The following is a 19,975-nucleotide window of genomic DNA, read 5'->3' as shown; positions in this document are numbered from 1 at the left end:
GCCATGTTTCCTGGCCTCTCTGGCCTGGCTTGTTCCGGGCAAGCTGTGCTCTGGCTGGCTCAGTGAAAAGATGGATTGTCTTTGGTGAGCTGTGTGGAGTTCTCTTGTGTGGGTGTGAAGAAGGACCTAGAGCAGCAGGGGGACCACGGGTCTGGACTGGCCAGAAGAAGGGCTGGATCGGGTGCTGGGTAGACAGGGGTTGGACTGGGCTCTGTGTAGAGGGCAGCCGGCCAACCAGCCAGTCAGCCAGCCAGCCAGGCAGACTCGGTTTGGGCACTGGCCACTGGACACTGGGGTAGGGAAGTGAGCAGGCCGTGGTCCAGGGCACTCTAACTGTGCCTGGCTACTGTTGGAGCCAGACCTCTCTGATCTCGGGGGCCAGTAACCACCGGCCATGTTGGAAACCTCCACTGTCTGCTGTGGATGCTGTAGTTCATGAAGCATTCTGTGATGTTGAACACGTTGGTGTTTTAATGATGGTAAATGGTAAATGGACTGCACTTATATAGCGCCTTTATCCAAAGCGCTTTACAACGGCCTCTCATTCACCCGTTCGCACACACATTCACACACCAATGGCGGCCAAGCTACCATGCAAGGCGCCGGTCCCTGCTCACTGGGAGCAATTTGTGGTTCAGTGTCTGTCTTGCCCAAGGACACTTCGACATGTGGCCAGCCGGGGCTCGAACCGCCGATCTGCCAACCTTGCGATCATTAGACGCCGGGTCTACCTCCTGCGCCACAGCCGCCCCTCATTATAACGAGTACTGTTCAACCTTCAATTGTCCTCCTAGAGTGGCTGAACCTCTCTGTCTCTCTCTCTCTCTCTCTCTCTCTGCCTCTCTCTCTCTCTCTCTCTTTGGTTCGGTACCTCGGTTGGACTCCAAGACGACGGCAACCTTTTCCTCTGTGCCTTCCTTCTACTCGAGGCAGTCTCTCTGCCGGTGGCTCCTCTCACCCCACAGGGGGTCCCCTCCGTCACGCTGGGTCGGTCGTCATTATAAACCATAACAACAGCCAGATGTATCCATCATTCCTGGTGTGATTGTCTTTGGCACATCTTCATAGAAGGATAGTTATTCGTCACGACGTATATATCCTTTGTCCTGCTCCGAACCTCCAGGGGTGTGATTCATTGAACTCCCGAGCATAAAACCTGTCCGTCAGTCCCATTAGAGCAGCATCGGCTGTACACGTCGTCCCGTCCCCCCCCGTCCCCCCAATGATGTACTCTCATGGTCATCCCTCATGTGGCGGTAATGATGTGTTTTCTCATCTTAGGCTCACCACAGACTCACTCACTGTCCTTCAGTTTTGTCTTGAACACAGGTGTTCAAACATACACACACACACACACACACACACACACACATGAAGACAGATACTGTTCTGTCTCGGTGTGTCCTCTCCTCCCGGGTCCTTCTAGAAGATTGGGTTCGACAGTGTGGTCGGTCTTCGACTACATTCGTCATCCATTCCAGACGTTGTTTTTTCCCCTTCACCCAACATCACCCCCCCCCCCGTTACAGGCTATTTCGGTAACTATGGCTACACTCTAACACTCACTCTTTGGTTGGCCTTAGCTCACTCCCTGGTGTTGTGGTCTGACCAGACTCGTGACATCCGGGTGGGGGGGGGGGGGGGGCGGTTAGGGGGGGGGGGTTGTCATCCCATGGTTGAGGTGGTGACAGGACCTGTTGTTGCCCTCTGAAATGAACACTCAGCAGTGTCTGCTCGCTGTCTGGGGGGGGGGGGGCTGTGTGGCGAGATTTGTTTTGGTTAGCGAAGCCCGCGCTGTTAGCACCCTAGCGCTAGGACACTGAGGAGAGACCAGACACCGGAGGAGGAGGAGTGAGAGTGTGTTTTCCTGTCAGTTTGAACGGACCATTGTTGTATATTCAGTATGAGGCCCCTGGGCGGGGGGGGGGGGGGGGGGCAGACCTGATGATAATCAATGTAATGTGTTGTAACCTCCCTGCGACGTAGTTCGTTCCCACTCTCCTGGACACGTCAACACCTTGGACTGTGTGTGTGTGTGTGTGTTAGAGAGGAGTTACATTGTTCGAGGGTGATCAACTCCTCACCCCTTGACAGCCTACACACAGGCACACACACACACACACACACACACACACACACACACACACGTACACACAGTTGTCGGTCTGTTCACATGCAGATAGGCTGTCTGGCCCTGAGAATAACAACAGTTTCAGTCCATCTGATGAAAGATTTCCTCTGTTTCCCCTGGGGTGAACTTCTCTGTCGCTGAGCGATTCATGGCAGCTCGCAGGATTGAAGCTCTGATTCCCAGACTGACATCCCAAATGTCTGTCTGTGCGTGTGCATTTGTGTGTGTGTGTATGTGTGTGTGTGTGCGTGTGTGTGTGTGCAGGGATGCAAACTTGTCACCTTTTAGCCGTTTTGACCTCAAAATAAATAGGTCAACAATTTTCATAAATGTTCATGAAATTTTGTTTTCAGGCAAAAGAAAAACCCAGTTTGCATCCCTGGTGTGTGTGTGGTGTGTGTGTGCATGCGTGGGCGTGTGTGTGAGTGTGCCTGTGTCCGTGTGTGTGTGTGTGTGATAGGTCTGTGCTTGACAGCATGTGTCATCCGCCCCCCCCCCCCCCCCCACCCCTCTCGCTTCGGGACTCACCACTTCGCCATACTCAGTCAAGCGTCTGTGACAGGCGGCGATCGATGGTGGGGAATCGTGGTGGGGAAAACCCTCTTCACCACCACGACCCCCAGCAGCAGCACAGCCAGAGCCCTGAGAGACACACACTGAGAGAGACACACTGAGTCGGGCCTGAGTCACACACCCGGGGGCCTGAGCCTGGGCTGAGTTGGAACTTGGAAGTGCGCGCCAGCTCGTTAGATCGAGTGTGGGGGGAGGGGGGGGGGGGGGGGGGGAGAAGTTCCTAATGTCCCAGGCATGAGGGGAATGCTGTCCCTGGGCCAGCGGACCTGGGAACGATGGAGGGGACGACGACGATATGAGAGAATGTGTGTTCGGTGTTTCTTTCCATCACGTCTTTTCTCTGTTGTCTTCTTTTCTCTTTGTCTCTCTCCTCCATCTCTCTAGCGTTCCTCTCCCAGTCCCTGTTTTACCGTGCGATATATTTGCTGACTTTTGTCTTTTCTAGTTCTATCGCTCTTTTATCCGTGCGCTGTCTCTCTTCTCTGCCGTTGTGAGTTGAAAAGGGGACCCCCCACACCCCTGTCGACGTGCAAAATTAATATTTATGGATAACCCGGACCATATTTCCTCTAACCGCGATTGCTCCTTGATTGCTCTCTCTAATGCGGTTAACATCTAACCATTGCTCTCCTCTCTCTCTCTCTCTTTCTCCTCTTCCCCCCCTCCTCTCTCTCTCCTTCCCCCCCTCCTCTCTCTCTCCTTCCCCCCCCCCTCTCTCTCCTCTCCTCTCCTCTCTCTCTTCCAGTTGGGACGACAGCAGCTCGGTGAGCAGTGGGATCAGTGACACCCTCGACACGGATGACATCGGCTCGTCTGTCGGCTCCTTCGTCAACGCGCCGTCCGGCTGCTGCAAGGACCTAGAGGGCCAGGTGAGCTATCATCCACTTATCGTCCACTAGAGGGCCAGTGAGTTATCATGATCCACCACTAGAGGGCCAGGTGCGTTATCATCCACTTATCATCCACTAGAGGGCCAGTCAGTTATCATGATCCACCACTAGAGGGCCAGGTGCGTTATCATCCAGTTATCATCCAGTTATCATCCAGTTATCATCCACCTAGAGGGCCAGGGTCAGTTATCATCATCCACCACTAGAGGGCCAGGTCAGTTATCATCATCCACCACCAGGGGGCCTAGAGGTTAGTTATCATCCACCAGTGGAGACCCTTCTACTGTATGTCAGGGTCGTGACACCAGGCTAGTGCATCATACAATCAAGACGGTTAGGATAGAATCCCGTTGCTAAGGTTACAGAATACTCGCGCAGAAGCGCTTAAAAGGCGGTGAAGGCTGCGCTTTTGATCTAAAAAAAGAAATCAAGTGCGAACACCTGGCACCTAACAGGCCTTAGTGGACTGAATGAATTAGTGGCGTAGAGAATCTATTCGTGGGCCGCCACAAATCAATGCATATAGAGGAAACACTGATACAGTTTGGCTAAAAGATTGTGTCACTTTGACTTGAGAGACAACCTCAGATCTTAACCAGATTTCACAGCTAATATCTGGAAGCGTACTGTCTGGCTCTGCGAAGATGACCTTGCAGGAGGAGGTGATTCAGGGAACCCTGCGGTTACATTACATTTACATTTCTGGCGGGCCGCCACGAATGAATTTCCTCCGCCACTAATTGATTCAGACAGTCCACTTTGATTCAGGCTGCGCAGAAAGGCAGCGAGTTATTATGACCGGAGAACAGAAAAAAAGCAGATTGAAGCTAGATTTAGGCCGCTTCCAGACCTACATTTCGTTACGATTTAGGGCGTAGTTATTTACAATATGTTACAATGTTGCAATTAACCTCGTCGTTTGTGTTCGCACTGCAATCGAGACTGAATCGCTCTCAACAGGCGCGCGGCGCGAGGCGACGTGCTTTCAAAGCAGTTTTGTGATTGGTCCGAATTTAGCGGGACATTTGGATTTCTCTTTTAGCCCGTCGCCGGTCCGTTTAATCCCGTATCCTAATCGAAAATGTAACATCATCAGCGACGACTGTGGGTTATTGCATTTACTGCTGTTCTCTGGTTCATGTTCTTATACCAGTGCTCAGTATAGAGTATTTTAAATGAACATTCGTAATGTATGTCTCTGATGTTCATGGTCAATTAAATCAGCCTATTTTGTGAAACAAATAATGTTTCCGCTAATGGGTTAACCGAGCATTCTCGCACCTAACGTGCAAGCACCTAGCTTCGAACTATTCATAGCAATATGCGCGGGGCAAAAATAATCTATTGCCTCTAAAATCACCACGAACAGAACGGCGGAGGTACGGGTAAGCAGGGCTCATGTTGGTGTCCTCAAAGGTAAGAGTTGGTTTTCTTTAACTCAACTGATAGCATTACCTTGCTGTTGTTGTTTACTGAATGCTCCATCTGACTGTCACACTGTGATTTTCCTTGTGTAAACAGTTAATGAGTAACGTTAGCCGGTTTTGTGTGTGTACTCTCATGTAGGCCTACTTCGTATTGATCTTTCTGTGTGTGTGATGCGCGTTCCGCATGTTCCGCTGCAGCTGTAGGATATATTGGTATTTGATCACCTTCTATATAAAATCACCTGCTCGGCTTTAATGACTTAACCGCTATTTAAGAAATTATAATTGTTGCCACCCTCTAGTTTTTGGTGAAACTACGTCTTTGTTTTGAGCGCCAGTGCGCGTTTTATGCGCGTGCACGCGAAAGCACCGCGCGCGAAAGACAACCGCTCCGCCACTAATGTGAAAAATCCTGGAGGAAACACTGAGACGCCTTATCCCAAAGCGACTTATCAATACATTTGACTAAGCAAGTGAATCATCAATCCACCAGTCGTAGCAGGAAGAGTAATCCAGCTCAGGCCCGGGGCCATTGGCAGTCTCTGTGATAGATGAAGGTTTTTCCTTCTATCACCTTCTTCTAAACCTAGACTTAAACGGGAAAAGCGGGTGTCTTCAGGAGACGCAGTGCTGGGAGGCAGTAGAGCTCTCAGGAGGAGCAGTTAAGGTGTAACCTGAAGAGATGGAGGTCTTCAGTCTACGACGGAAGATGGGTAGTGAGTGAGTGACTCTGCAGTTCTGACAGCCGTGGGAAGCTCGTTCCACCACATGGTCGACGCTTAAACCCACTACGCCACCTAAGCTCCCCGTTGGCAGCTATTCTGACGAGAGTACATGGCATCCAGTCGCCCGCAAATTAAATTAAATTAGATTTCCCTCCAAAGTGTGGCTGGATGTATTAAGTTAGATGATGGCGGTGTCCACAAACCCAGCATTTTACGAGCTTGGGCGCTCTTATTACCCCCGATGCAAAGGAGCCTTACAGGGTTGTACGGTCCATCCCTCTGTAACAACACGTGGATTTACAGAGGGAATCAGAGTAGATATACTTTGATCTGTTTGGCCCCTGATTCGTCTGAATGAGTCTGACAAACCGTTGCATGATTGCAGGCTCGCCTCCTCATACTTAAGTTACAGCGGGTTGTGAAAAGCATAAACCCGGGGGGAAAATTATCCATCTGGTTCGGATTTTGGGGGGATAATCGCTGATGTGGGTTGCTTCAAAGTGTTGATTGAAATCGCAGCCAAGCACTTACTTAATCAAACCGCGAGGTTCACAGTTCACATCTGAATCACCGAGTCCTGTCCTAGGCCTACCTAGTCGGCCGTCTTGCAGAGCCAGACAAGACAGTATGCTTTCCAGATACATGGGTGCGGCAGCCCCCCCCACCCTCTGGAACTCTCTACCCAAGGATATCCGCGACTCTTCAACCCTGGACATATTCAAAGCTGCCCTTCAAACCCACCTTTTCACCATTCAAGCTGTAGTAGCTGTTTCACTGTTTCTTGTTTTGTGTGTTTGTCTCTCTGGCTCTTTAAATTTAAATAATAAATAAGTTATTATTATTATTTATTATTATATAGCTGTCGTATCTGGATAAGGTCTGAGGTGACTCAAGTTCCTATATCAACCTTTAACACTATCGACAAGAGATACCGGTTTTATATATCGAATATACGTTTGCCGAGTAAAAGTGACACAATCTTTTAGCGAACTGTATGACCGTATGATTGTATGATTGTATGACGCACTGCCTGATGTTGGTTAGTGCTTATCAGCGCTTTCCTGCTTCTCCTCCAGTTCTATCTAGTTCTCCTTTGAACTGGTGAGTCATGATGAGACAGGAGGGTTAGAACCCTGCAGGCCTGCTCCACGGCTGAGCAAGAAAGAAAGTCATCTGGTAAATTAATCGCCCTCCTACCTCCGGACCCACGTACTCCATGACACTCCCAAACTCTCTCTCTTTCTCTCCCAAAGTCTGTGAGGTAGAATGATACCGTCTGTAACCAGTCACAGCAGGATAGATAGATATCTAGATAGATACAGGGTTCCCACGGGTCCTTGAAATCCTTGAAAGTTTGTGAATTTGAGAAAAAGAAATCAAGGTCTTAAAGGTTTTTGAAAATAGACATGGGTCATTGAAAGTGCTTGAATTCCCCTCTCTCTCCCTCTCTAAAAAAATATATATGTATATACAAAAATATTTTAAAAATGTTTTACTTAGCTCGTCAATAGTTCTGTCTCAAACTATGCCGTGTTGGGTCCTTGAATTTGAGGGAATTGAGTCTTGAAAGTCCTTGAAAGGTGCTTGAATTTTATGTTTCAGAAGGTGTGGGAACCCTGTAGATAGATAGATAGATAGATAGATAGATAGAGATACAGTATATTGATAGATAGATAGATAGATAGATAGATAGATGTTTTGAATTCGTAGAGACCTAAACAGAGAACAGTGTTATACATTACAGTATAAAGTCCTTTCAGTACCATGTCCGAGAACAACCTGGATGTGCGTGTGTATGTGTGTGCGTGTCTGTGTCTGTGCCTGTGTGTGTGTGTGTGTGTGTGTGTGTGTGTTGTTCTGTCTGAGGGAGAAGTCCGTTGGCACGGTTGTGAAGTGGCAGGGCCTCGTACAGCCAGGAAGGTTATTTCCAGTCATAAACACGGAGTGGGTGAGAGAACCAACTGCAGCGCTGGGCTGGCACCCCTCTCTAGGGTTTTCATGTTTTCAACCATTACGCTTCCTCCCCGTGCCAACCAGTGACTTCAACTCCCGACAGTTGAATGAAATCGGGGGCCTAAAAAAAAAAAAAGGCTCTCTCCGCCGGGCGGCGGGCGCCAACAATCAGTCATGTCGCCGTGGTAACCACCACCCCTCTCTCCATTCTCCCCTGGAACTGTATTGCCTTTTATAGAATTTTAGAGAATTGTGCTTTGTGTTGCATTTTTCTTTTTTTTTTGCTCTCGGGTTCGAGAGAATATGGTTCAGATTTATTATTGCACGTGGAAGATAACAGTGTTTCGGAGGAATGGAGGCTGATAAAGAGTGTGCTAGGCATACTAGGCTATTAAAATTCCTTCGCTGGCAATCATTTTTTATGAGTATTTTCAGTAGCAGCTGAACAATGACCTGTTCTAACTACGGCTGACGTAAGCTTGGCCGCCTCTGGGAAAACACACTAACACACACACCCGCTCTGATCCAACACCGTGTTTAATACGTGGGCAATGATAATGGTCCTGTTCTCCTGCCCTCTCTCTCTCCCTCTCTCTCTCTCTATCTCTCTTGCTCTCTCTTTCTTCCCCCCCCCTCTCTCTCTCTCTCTCTCTTTTTCTCCCTCTCTGTAATCTGATTGTTCATTCGCAGTCTGGGTAATGTTGATATACACGAGGCAGAGAGAAAGCAGTCGCTGTTGATTTCCTGTGTTAATTACTCCAGGCAAGAGTTTGTCAAGTGGGGGGGGCGGGTGTTGGGGGGGAGGGGGACTGTCTGCAGCACTGGGGGCTTGTCTGGCAGACTCGGGGGTGGGGGGGTACGTGCCTCGTACTGTGGTCCGCTGGCTCTCCCACTCCTCTGGTCGTGTCTGTGTGGAATGAGTCAATCAACATGTCTGAGATGAAAGGACCAATGTGCTGGCTGGGTGGCGGTGACATCATCCACAGTTGTCAGTTAATGACCAACCAGAATGAGAAGATGAGATGAGATTCGGGAAATGCACCAAAGGAAGGGCGGGGGGGGGGGCTATATATCATTTAGTGTTAACTCTGCTGTAGGGGAATCTTCTCCTTCTGTAGATGCCCGAGAGAGAGAGAGAGAGAGAGAGAGAGAGAGAGGGAGGGGGGGGGGGGGGGGAGAGAGAGAGATAGAGAGAGACAGAGAGAGAGAGAGAGACAGAGAGAGAGAGAGAGAGAGAATAGAGAGTCCACAAAGCGATGACTAAGTATTGTGTGTGGGTCTGTTTTAACGAGTGCGGCGGCTTTCTGATGAACAGATGAAAGACTCTGCGCTAGATAGGGGAGACATGTGGAGCTGTTTAAACCGGAATGATGATAACATGGTCTTCATTACCGACAGCGCTTCAAGTTCTGCTGATGTTCTAATATCTGAAGACCCAGGAGAGTCTGACGTAGAAAGACTGACGTACTGGGAGAGGGAGAGAGGGAGTGGGAGAGAGAGAGAGAGAGAGAGAAAGAGAGAGAGAGAGAGAGAGGGAGAGAGGAGCTGGCATTGCTAGGTCTAGAGGATTATGGCTCCTCAATAAGAACGGGGGAGGAGAGAGCCACTCTCCCTGGAGTCTGGACCAGGCCAGAGAGAGAGAGAAACTGTGTATCCACACCCACCGTAAGCTTGGCGGCCTTATTTATTTAACGTGACACCTTCCATCTCCCTCCCTCAGCTCCAGACGGACGCGGAGAAGCACGGCGAACGGAACCACGCGTGGTCCGGCGGCGAGGAGGTCAAGAGGTCGGACGGAGGAGGAGGAGGAGGGTCGGACAGCAGCGGCGTCAAGATGGAGTCCTCCGGCTCCAAATGGTGCCGCCACCACCCCTCGGACCTGTCGGACGAATCGGAGCGGAGCTCCTCGGCGGGACGCAAGACGACGTCGTCGTCCTCCATCGCCCACACCACGGGCTCCTGGAGGCGGGGCATGAGCGCCCAGGTGGGCGTGACCTCGCCGCGCACCAAGACCCCCGTGGCGCTGGGCTGTGGCGCCGTCAAGACCCACGGGACAGGTAATAATAATAATAATAACAATAATAATAATCATAGTAATAATAATAATAATAACAATAATAATAATAATAATAATAATAGTAATAATAATCATCATCATCATCATAATAATAATATTAATAATAACAATAATAATAATAACAATAGTAACAATAATAATAATACATTAGACTTATATAGCGCTTTTCTAGACACTCAAAGACGCTTTACAAACTGAAAAGATCGAGTAGTAATAATAAAAAGAAACAAGAAATAAATAAAAGAAAGTATAGGGGTCTAATTAAGATGGTGCTGGGGACACATGGGAAGGGGAGGGGGAGAGGGTTAACTGGTGAAGGCGAGCTTGAAGAGGTGGGTCTTGAGGGCCTGGGGTTTAAATGTTGGCAGGGTGTTGGCTAGGTGGGCATTTAGACGGCGGCTAGGTTAGTGCGTATTAGGCTTTAGTTCAGAGGGGCTCAAAAGTGGTGAACCACGTCGATCACCCAATGACACGCCAACCCCCCCCCCCCCGAGACCCTTGGCTGAGGTCTTGTGTTCAACGCCCCTGAACTAAGGATTATTAGCTTTTAGCCTCCGTGGGCTATCAACAAATCTTATGGTGCACCAGAGGAGACCCAGGTTCAAAACCCAGTCAGTCGCAGAAATCCGGCGTGCATGACTGTGTCTGCTGTCTCCACACCCCCCAAAACAGCCACACTGTCTCTGTGCTGGTTCCATATCACCCTGGGCGGAGACCTAAATAATAATCATAATAATAATAATAATAATAATAATAATAATAATAAGGATGTTCATATGGCGTGTGAGGAGGCTGGTAGCTGGCGACCGCAGGGAGGTTTAATCTGGCGAGATCAGGGATCAGGTAGCACAGAGAGAGAAAACCCCTCTGGAGGGAGGGAGGGGGGGAGGGAGGGAGGGATAGAGAGAGAGAGAGAGGTGTTTGAAGATCTTGCGATCTTGCGATCTCTTAATGTTTTATTGAAGCGGTGGTGGGGTGCAGGTAGGTGTTTGAGTTCAGAGTTTAGACGTGTCGTGACACAACTCGACAGGATCTTTGGTGCTACTGTGTAACTGCACTGTCGAACGAGCGAGACTGTGTGTGTGTGTGTGTGTGTGTCTGTCTGTCTGTCTGTCTGTCTGTGGGTGTCTGTCTGTCTGTCTGTCTGTCTGTCTGAGTGTGTGTGTCTGTCTGTCTGTCTGTGTGTCTCTGTCTGTATGTGTCTGTCTGTCTGTCTCTATCTGTGTCTGTCTGTGTCTGTCTGTGTGTGTGTGTGTGTGTGTGTGTGTCTGTCTGTCTGTCTGTCTGAGTGTGTCTGTCTGTCTGTGTGTCTGTCTGTTTGTCTGTGTCTGTCTGTCTGTGTGGTATGTGTGCTTGTGTTCATGCTCGCTGATGTTGACAGAACGTTTCACCCCCCCTCTCCCACCCTGCCCCCCCCCCCCTCCAGGTAAAACAGACGACGCCAAGGTGTCCGAGAAGGGCCGCGGTGTCTCGTCCCCGGCCAACGGCGTCCTCCAGCGCTCCCCCTCGGACACGGGCGGAGGAGGAGGAGGAGGAGACCACGAGGCCAAGAAACCCCCCCACCCCCACCACTCCTCCTCCTCCACCACCTCCCGCACGCCCACCAACACGTTCGGCTTCAAGAAGCACGCCGTCGTCGGCGGGGGAGGAGGAGGAGGAGGCATGATGACCATGGTGACGGCCAGCGGGGTCACCATCACCTCGGGCTCGGCCACCCTGGGCAAGATCCCCAAGTCGGTGGGTCTCCACGGGGTAGGAGTCGGAGTCGGAATCGGGGGAGGAGGAGGGGGGCGTATCCTGGGGCGCCAGACCAGCGTGGACGACGGGTACCTCCCCGTGAGCGTCCACTCCACCATGCAGTACCGCAGCCTGCCCCGGCCCAGCCGAGCCTCGGGGGGGGGGGGTCACCACCGCTCGGCCGGGGGCGTCAACAGCCGCTCCTCCTCCGGTAACGGCAACAGCATCGACTCCAACCTCAGCAGCAGGTCGGCCACGCTCCACGGACACAGGAGCCGCGGCGGCGTGCCCAAGTCCGGAGGGGGGGGCATCCCTCTGCCCGTGTCCAACCAGACGGACAGGGAGAAGGGGGTGTCGTCGTCGTCGGAGGTGGGCGGTACCGGGGCGCAACAAGGCGCAGGAGGGGCGGTGCCGTCGCAGGGTCCCAGGCAGCCAGGGGGGAAGTATCCGGATGTGTCGTCCCCTACCCTGCGCAGGTTAGCCCTAACCCTAACCCTAACCCCCGCCCTTCATACTACAGGGATGCAAACTTGTCACCTTTTAGCCGTTTCAGTCGGTTTTTACCTCAAAATCAAGGTCAACAATTTTCAGAAATGTTCTTTGTTTTCAGGCAACAAAAATACGTTGTATGTCACCTTTTTGGGCCATCACCAGTTTGCATCCCTGATACTAACTGTACCCTCGACGTTGACTGTATTCATCTTATCTTTTATTGGAAGTAAAAAAATCCAGTGTGTTTCCTTAGCGCTTGCATGTCTGTCGCTAGGCAGATTGAGGGTTGAGGGGGCCTCTCTCCCCTGTGGCCTGTGATAGGTTCATTAGTGTTGGTTTAAAGCGAGAGTGAGAGGAACCCAGACCGAGAGGCAAATGTTTTCATTAGCTCTATAACCGCAGGACTGCACGGGTGGTGTGTTCAGTGCACATTAAGCACATTTAGCAGGGAAGAAATGTGATTTATAGAGCTCGCATGACACTCTGACAAGACATTCTGACATACCTATTCTATAACGGCACGTTCGGAATGTTCCGTCGCGTTCCGTTGCGTTCCGAACCTCCTGAGCAGGGAGTGTTTGTTTACTAGATCTGCAACAATAGCAAAGCCCTGCCGCTCCCTCGGATGCAGTTGTTCTACATGACCGCATTTCTACGTGACTGTTCTGCGACATTCCAACCTCTTGAACAAAACCTCTGTATTTTGCGCTAGGCTCGTAGGAAAAGCTGTCGCTGCTGCTTTCACTTATCTCTCTAATCTGTCCAATGAGGTAATGTGAAAACAGAGCAGCTGTTTCCCCTCAACGGGTCAGAGACTCTCTCCCTCTTCGTTAACTTAACCATCATTTATTTCGAGGGTTGTGTCAAAGCCAACTTAGCATCATTGCCCCCCCCTTTCCCCCCCCCCCCCCCCCGCCCACCGTTCTTTATACTCTGCTTCGAATGTCAGTGACGTGTTGTTAAAAGCCCATACGTATAAGATGTATGATGGCTCTCGCAGACTCGGCCGCTTTACCGCCCCAAAGTCTGACCCGCGGATTAGAGCGGGGTTTATTTGTCTTGCGATCGGACCGCGGCGCTCGAAGAACGTTATGCATTGGAATCCCCCCGGCGGCACCAGTCGACGATATGTATTTGTTTCACTTCTCCTTGCGTTAAAGAACGTTTTAATCAAACGTCAGCTCGAATTACTCTGTATTACTGTACGTAAAAACCCACGTACCGTATGTACTCTCCTCTCACTCCTCTCCTCTCGCTCTCCTCTCACGCTCCTCTCCTCTCCTCTCGCTCTCCTCTCTTCCATCCATCCCAGACTGTTCGGAGTCAAGCCGGGGAAGCAGCAGGCCCCGGTCACCACGGCGGAGAACATGAAGAACTCCACCGTCATCTCCAACCCTCACGCCAACTCGGTCCAGCAGGGCGGCGGCGGCGGCGCCCTAGACTCTCCCTCGGCCAGCAGCGGGGGCAGCGGCTGCAGCCCTCTGTACGGAGGAGGTGGCGGGGTCCGCGGAGGTGGAGGTCTCGGCGTGGAGCCCTCCTCCCTCTCCTCCCTGTCCCCCCTGGCCTCCAGCCCCGGCTCGGCCCTCTCCACCCCGTCCCACAGCCACAGCCTGGCCTGGAGCACGGCCACCCTGAGCAGGGACACCCTCAGCCCGGGGTACCCCTCCCTCAGCAGCCTCCACACCAGCAGCGAGTCCATCGACGTGTCCCTGGGCAGCGGAGGGTTGAGCTCACACCACGGGGGGTCTGGTAGGGAGGATACTCTGCCCGCCTGCGTGAGGAACAACAGCATCAAGACGGGCTACTCAGACAGGTAATACGGACCGGAGATGGTGGAGATTTTCAAATGGTGTTTGTTTGTTGTTGTTTTTTTACAGTTTGCTGTTTTGACCGAGATCTGAACTGTGGATAGACCACCCCCCCCCCCCCCCCCCGCAGATCTCTTTCCCTCTACCTCGACCCCTTCTGTTTTTCTCCTCCTTTCTTGTTCTTCCTTTTTGTCTCTCCATCTCAAACTCTCAAACGGCATTGGTTGCCCTGAGTGTTGAGTCTCTCTCTCTATCGGTGTGGTCCCTATGGGTGTGTTGATGTCGAGGATGTGATTAGGGTCCTACAGGTGTCGGGTGTGATGATGAAAAGCTGTGGACTCTAATCTTGACTGATCATCGCTCTCTTCCTCTCTTCTCCTCTCTTCTCCCTGCCGCTGGCCCCCTCTCTCTGTTGTGTCTGCCCTTACTCCTCCCTGCCCCCCCCTACCCCTACCACCAACCCCACCTCCCCCACCTCCAGCCCCCTCTCATCCCCCTCTGCTAGTCCCAAATTCAGCCGCAACACATTACCCAGGAAACAGGACAGGTAAAGGTTGTCTGTGTGGAGTAAAGCTGGTTTAGCAGTCAAACAGTCTTGTGTGTGTGTGTGTGTCCTGTGTTTTTGATTGTGAAGTGAAACGTCTGGTTCCGTGTACTTGCATCCATTTCACAAAGCATGTAGTCTGCCGTCTGCTGGCTAAACTCTGAAATTCACTGAGATCTGAAGCCTGGTCTTGAACAGGACATGACTCACAGCTGGGATTTCTTATAAGAGGGTCTTTTGCCTGCTATTCTAACCCCCTTCTGTATATTTAGACATAAACAATACCCATTTTCTGTATCTCTAATTTGAACATAACTACTCAAAATTACTTTCTACAAGTCACTTTATATTGGATATTGTATATTCTACAAGTCATTGGATATTGGATATTGGATATTCTACAAGTCACTGTATATTGTGGATCCCCTTGGAAAAGGAAAGGGAAAATGACTTGAATGGAAGAAAAACCCAAGTACTTCATCAAGCCAATCTAATCTCAAGTTTATTTGTGGGAGACTTGTGAGAGACTCCATTCTCGTTCTCAAAACAATTTCACTCGTGTATGATATGTTATGCATGATCCCCTGTGACGTCGTAGACCATGTGCCTTTTCATTTGCGAGCGTGTGTGATGATGTGTGTGTCTGAGACTGCATATGTGAATCAGATAAGAGTGATTGTACACATGTGACTCTGCCTCGCCTGTGCCCTGCAGCGGCCACTTTGTACTCATCTAGTCTGGCATTTATCTGGTCTGGGACAAGGCACTTTTATATTTTTACATTTTGGGCATTTAGCAGACGCCTTATTCGCCAGACGCCAAAGCGACTTACAATCGATACATTTGACTGAGCAAGTGAATCGTCAATCCACCAGTCGTAGCGGGAAGAGTAATCCAGCTCAGGCCCGGGGGCTTGTCACTTGTGTCCTGTTCACTATGTGGGGAGTATTTCGAAATGGGACTGTGTGTGAGATCTGTGTTCTTGTTGTAGTAGTGTTTGTATTGTATTTCTTGCGATGATTTAATTTAATTTAATTTAATACCGTTCTTAATGGACCCTCGGGGGATACATTTGCAAAAACGTTGCGTTGAATAGAATCTAATTGAATCTCGGATTCGAGTTTGAATCTTGACTCTCCTTCTTCTCGTCACCCTGCAGGTACGGCCACCTGCCCCAGCTGCGGGGCCTGGACGAGCCGCGCGATTGGCTGCGCTCCCACTCAGCAGGGGGGCTGCAGGAGTCTGCCGCCAGCTCCCCCTTCTCCCCCTCCTCCAGCCTCACCTCCCCCTCTGGAACACGCTTCAACTTTGCCCAGCTTGGTAGGTACACCTATGGGTTCTCTAACTCTCTAATGCCCCCCCCCCTGTATTCCAAACCGTGGCTCCCAAGCTTTGGAATGCTCTTCCCTTGGATCTTAGATCAGCGGTCTCGGTCAAAGCTTTTAAAAAAACATGCTAAAGACTGTCCTGTATAGACAGGCGTTTCGGCTAACCCCAAAAGCCTGTCTCTCTCTGTGTCCTGTTGATATTGTTGGACACTTGTTGTTTGTTTACTTGTTCTTATTTTCACTTGTTTGCCTATTTTAACCTGCTCTAACGTTTGCTCTTGTATTATGTTCTTATGTATGTAAAGCACTTTGTGACCCCTGGTCTGGGATAGGCGCTATAGAAATACATTTGACTTACTTACTTACTGTATGGTTGTGATTTTCGTAGGTAGATGTGGTCATGCTTACAGAACACCCTCAAACTCACCGCCCTCACCTCACTCACTGCTTTCAAACAAATCCTGCATCGAACCATAGTCGATCAATGCACCTGCTGATCACCGTCTCTCACCCATCCCATAACCCATCATTGCCTCATTTTAAGTACCCCTGCTCCACTACCCCTGCTATCCCTCACCTCCGCTCTTCCTCACCCCTACCTCCTCCTTCTCTCTCCCCTCTCTCTGACTTAGTATTTTAATGCATCTGTATTTGCTAGTGTTTTATTGTTGTAAATTATTTAACCTTGTTTTATTTCTAGCTTTGTTCTTACATGTTTGCCTGGTTAAATAAAGGTTAAATAAAAATGCTGGGTTGTAACAAAAGCCTGCATACGTACCACTGTAGCTGTCCGGTAGTGTCGTTTGAGAATCCTGAGTGTAGCCTGAAACCTTCCATGTAGCAGACATGGTGAGAGAGAAAAGCGGTTGTACAGTGATCTGTATCAATGCTGTGCTTTATTAGAGTTCTTTGGCAATGCATGAGTCAACCTCCTCTGACTGTAAATCTGTCCCATTTAGCCAAAAGGAAAAATGCAATATGTCAATCATCAATCCTACTTTACATACCATTATTACCTCACAGGCGCAGACAGCCAAAATAAGCAACACAAAGTGAACAAAGCAAACCGAATCGGATGGGGTTTGTGTGTACGGTCAGAGAGTTGTCGTGGATTTAATTGACTCTCAGTAGATTGAGTAGAACTTATAAAGCGCAAAGAGCTTAAATCAATTGACTCCAAAGAGGCCTTTTATTAAGCAAAGTCACATGAGAGCAGAGAGAAAATAGCAGACAAAAAGCTCCTTCCTGTCAGAGGGGCAAGCATTATATACCAGTTTCCTGCCTGATGAAGTCACTATTCTTGCTTGACCAATCATAATCTTCTGCGCCACAGTTCGAGGCCCATCTCTCACAGGAAGGGAAGGCCCTCCCCCAGTGCCAGATTCCCCAGCATGCAGAAAGACCTGGTTGTTAACCAGGTTGTTGTTGTCATGTCTTGTCTCCAGCAGGCAGCCCGACCGCGGCAGGACAGATACGCAGTGGCAACAGCCTGGCCAACCAGGAGGGCCAGCCCTACGACCCCTACAGCGAGGCGCGTCTGCGCAACTCCTCCATGTCGCTGGAGGAGAAGAGCCGGACCACCATGAGCAGCTCTGGATCCTTCAGAGACGGACTAGAGGAGGGTGAGACATATGATACAATATACAATACACTTTTTGGGTACACTCTTTGGGAAAGTATCTGATGTCTATGGGTACCTGTAGATTTGACGTCTCTTTGGTATGTGCTATCATTCAGAACTCCAGAGATAATAATAAGAATAAGAATACATTAGAATTATATAGCGCTTTTCTAGACACTCAAAGACGCTTTACAAACTGAAAAGATCGAGTAGTAATAATAAAAAGAAACAAAAAATAGATTAAAGAAAGTATAGGGGCCTAATTAAGGAAGTGCTGGGGACACATGGGAAGGGGAGGGGGAGAGGGTTAACTGGTGAAGGCAAGCTTGGAAGAGATGGCGTTGAAGCTTATGTTTTGGTGGATGTATAGCTTTTCGGACGTCAATATTCTGGATACATGTGTGGAATGTGGATACACCTCCATCTTACTTCTACCAGCCTCAAATTCTCCGGCCATGCTGGTAGATTGTTTCCTTTGTGACGTCTAAAAAAAGTCTTAACAAGGAGCTAGTCACGTATAATCACGATTTATATTTCTCTTACACACGCAATGTTGACTAAAATCCACAAGCTCGTTGAACCCATGACATCCGTCATTACTCACTAACTGTTTGAGTATTTTTTCGATGTCATCTAGCGACATGTTTTTATTATCCGAGCATCTACACTCGAGCTAGGAAACACAAAGGCGTACATTGTTCAGCTCGTTAAGTGTACGGCGTACGGAGGTTCGATGACTGACACCGCTAACCCTACCCTGTGATGCCAGCCAGCTCTTGTGGTGAACTGCTTATCCTAAGGCTCTCTCTGTCGTTGAACGGAATCCCCCGTGATTCAGTGGTGTTGGCGGACGCAGGCAGGGAAGGTGTTGATCGGTGCATGTCCGAACCGAGGAGCGCGGCAGCCAGATTAATGTTAAGCTGTGGTGGCGGGGGGGGGGGTGTTCAGGCATGCCAGGAAGGGCGAGGGAGAAAACCACTTCATAGATATCTCTCCTCCTGCAATCCCTGATGTTTGACTCAACATCAGGTCCACAGACATCCCTCTCTCTCTCTCTCTCTTCCGAGCCACTTCCCCCCCCCCGCCCAGCCAGAAGACCCAGTCCTTTGATGGCACCCCAGTGTCTACTTCAGATCTCAGATTATAGTGTGAACCTTGGAAAAACCCCTTCTTTAGTCACAGCAAGTACACAGTACTTAAGATGTCTTTCACGGTCTCTGGTCTCGGGCCTAGCATTAGAATTAAAGATCTGTGAGACTGCGAAAAGCTGACAACCACCCAACTGTTTGCCGTAGACAAACATCTATTTCCGACGTGACAAAATCCAATCATCCAAAACTCCTAGACATGCTGTTTTAAAGCACTGAACAGTTTTTCACGGCACTTTCCGACATGTTGATGGAGCTAGCATCTAAAACATGTCATGTGTTTCATTGAGCTCTCTGTCCTATAAGACCAGGCCTTGTCTGTGTAGATTACTTGCTGCTACATCAACATGTTGGACAGTGGCATGAAAAACTGTTCTGTACTTTAAAACAACATGTCTAGGAGTTTATTGGATTTTGGATTTTGTCATGTCGGAAATACATCCGACATGACAAACAGTTGGGTAGTTGTCAACTTTTGATTGATTGATTGATTGATTGATTGATTGAGTTTATTCATGGATCGAGTAAAAACAGTAATCCAAGGGATGACATCTGAAAGTGTGAACACTTATTTCCAACATGGTCCTTTGATGTGAACATACAAGACAACAATAACATCAAACAATCATTAAATAAACTTTACCCCGCCCCCCTCCCCCACCCCAATCAAAGGGATTAGGAACTTCTAGGAAAAATAAAAAGAATAAAAGTAGGCTCAGAATAAAAGAATAGGAATAAAAGTAGGCTAAGAATAAAAGAATAGGAATAGAAGTAGGCTAAAAAAAAACTGGCTTTCCTATCTGTTCACCTTACTCCAGAGGTAAGCTCTAACTAACCTGTCCTCTAAAAGCCCTCCTACATGCAGTGTGATGCTGACAGTGCACGGAAATGCAGACTATTATGGCGGAGCAAACTCAGTCTAGTCAAGACAATGTTGATCCTACACATCCACACTGAACTGTTTGACATGTCAATCCCTCCTGATATCTGGGGGCGTTCTGGAGAACTGACAGGTGATCCTGAGTGATTCGAGGCTTGTTTGCACAGAGCAGTTATGTTTGTTATGTTTGGGCACATGCCATACTGTCATTGTAGTCCTGCGCTGGAGTCTGGAGGGTGTAGTTTGACTAATGGGTACAGCTGATCTACGGGGCTTGTCTGTGGTGTCTGCGGTAGTTCTACTGCATTGTTCTGGACTCAGCGGAGCATAACGATGATGTATGTATGGGCCCGGTGACTGGCAGCTCAACGTGAGAATGTGTCAAATGTGTGAGATATGACTTACTGTACTGTATGTGTGTAACTCACTGTATAGTCATATTGTGTTCTCTATGGTGGGTGATTAATGATAACGCACATCCGCAGCACATTGAATTGGTCAACATCACACAGCACCACACACACACACGTACACACACACACACACACACACACACACACACACATACACACACACACACACACAGACACACACACACACACAAAGGGAGTACCTCTGCGGTTATGAACTTTCACCGAAAG

General features: G+C 49.4%; 1 protein-coding gene across 3 annotated transcripts in view; it reads left to right on the top strand.

Annotated features, from left to right (window-relative positions):
* nav2b (neuron navigator 2b) overlaps nt 1–19,975 on the top strand; it is a 78,555-nt gene that overhangs the window by 38,865 nt on the left and 19,715 nt on the right. For all 3 annotated transcript variants that reach the window (XM_080539317.1, XM_080539316.1, XM_080539318.1), the window contains 6 exons: nt 3,450–3,573; nt 9,420–9,756; nt 11,203–11,989; nt 13,318–13,818; nt 15,517–15,677; nt 17,131–17,307. In XM_080539317.1, the coding sequence (XP_080395443.1) occupies nt 3,450–3,573; nt 9,420–9,756; nt 11,203–11,989; nt 13,318–13,818; nt 15,517–15,677; nt 17,131–17,307 (2,087 nt within the window). The remainder of the gene's footprint in view (nt 1–3,449; nt 3,574–9,419; nt 9,757–11,202; nt 11,990–13,317; nt 13,819–15,516; nt 15,678–17,130; nt 17,308–19,975) is intronic.

The sequence above is a fragment of the Nansenia antarctica genome (assembly GCF_963989245.1).
Source record: "Nansenia antarctica genome assembly, chromosome: 9".
NCBI classification, from domain to species: domain Eukaryota; kingdom Metazoa; phylum Chordata; class Actinopteri; order Argentiniformes; family Microstomatidae; genus Nansenia; species Nansenia antarctica.
The sequence above is the reverse complement of the archived record's forward strand: the minus strand, read 5'-3'. Positions and strand labels throughout refer to the sequence as shown.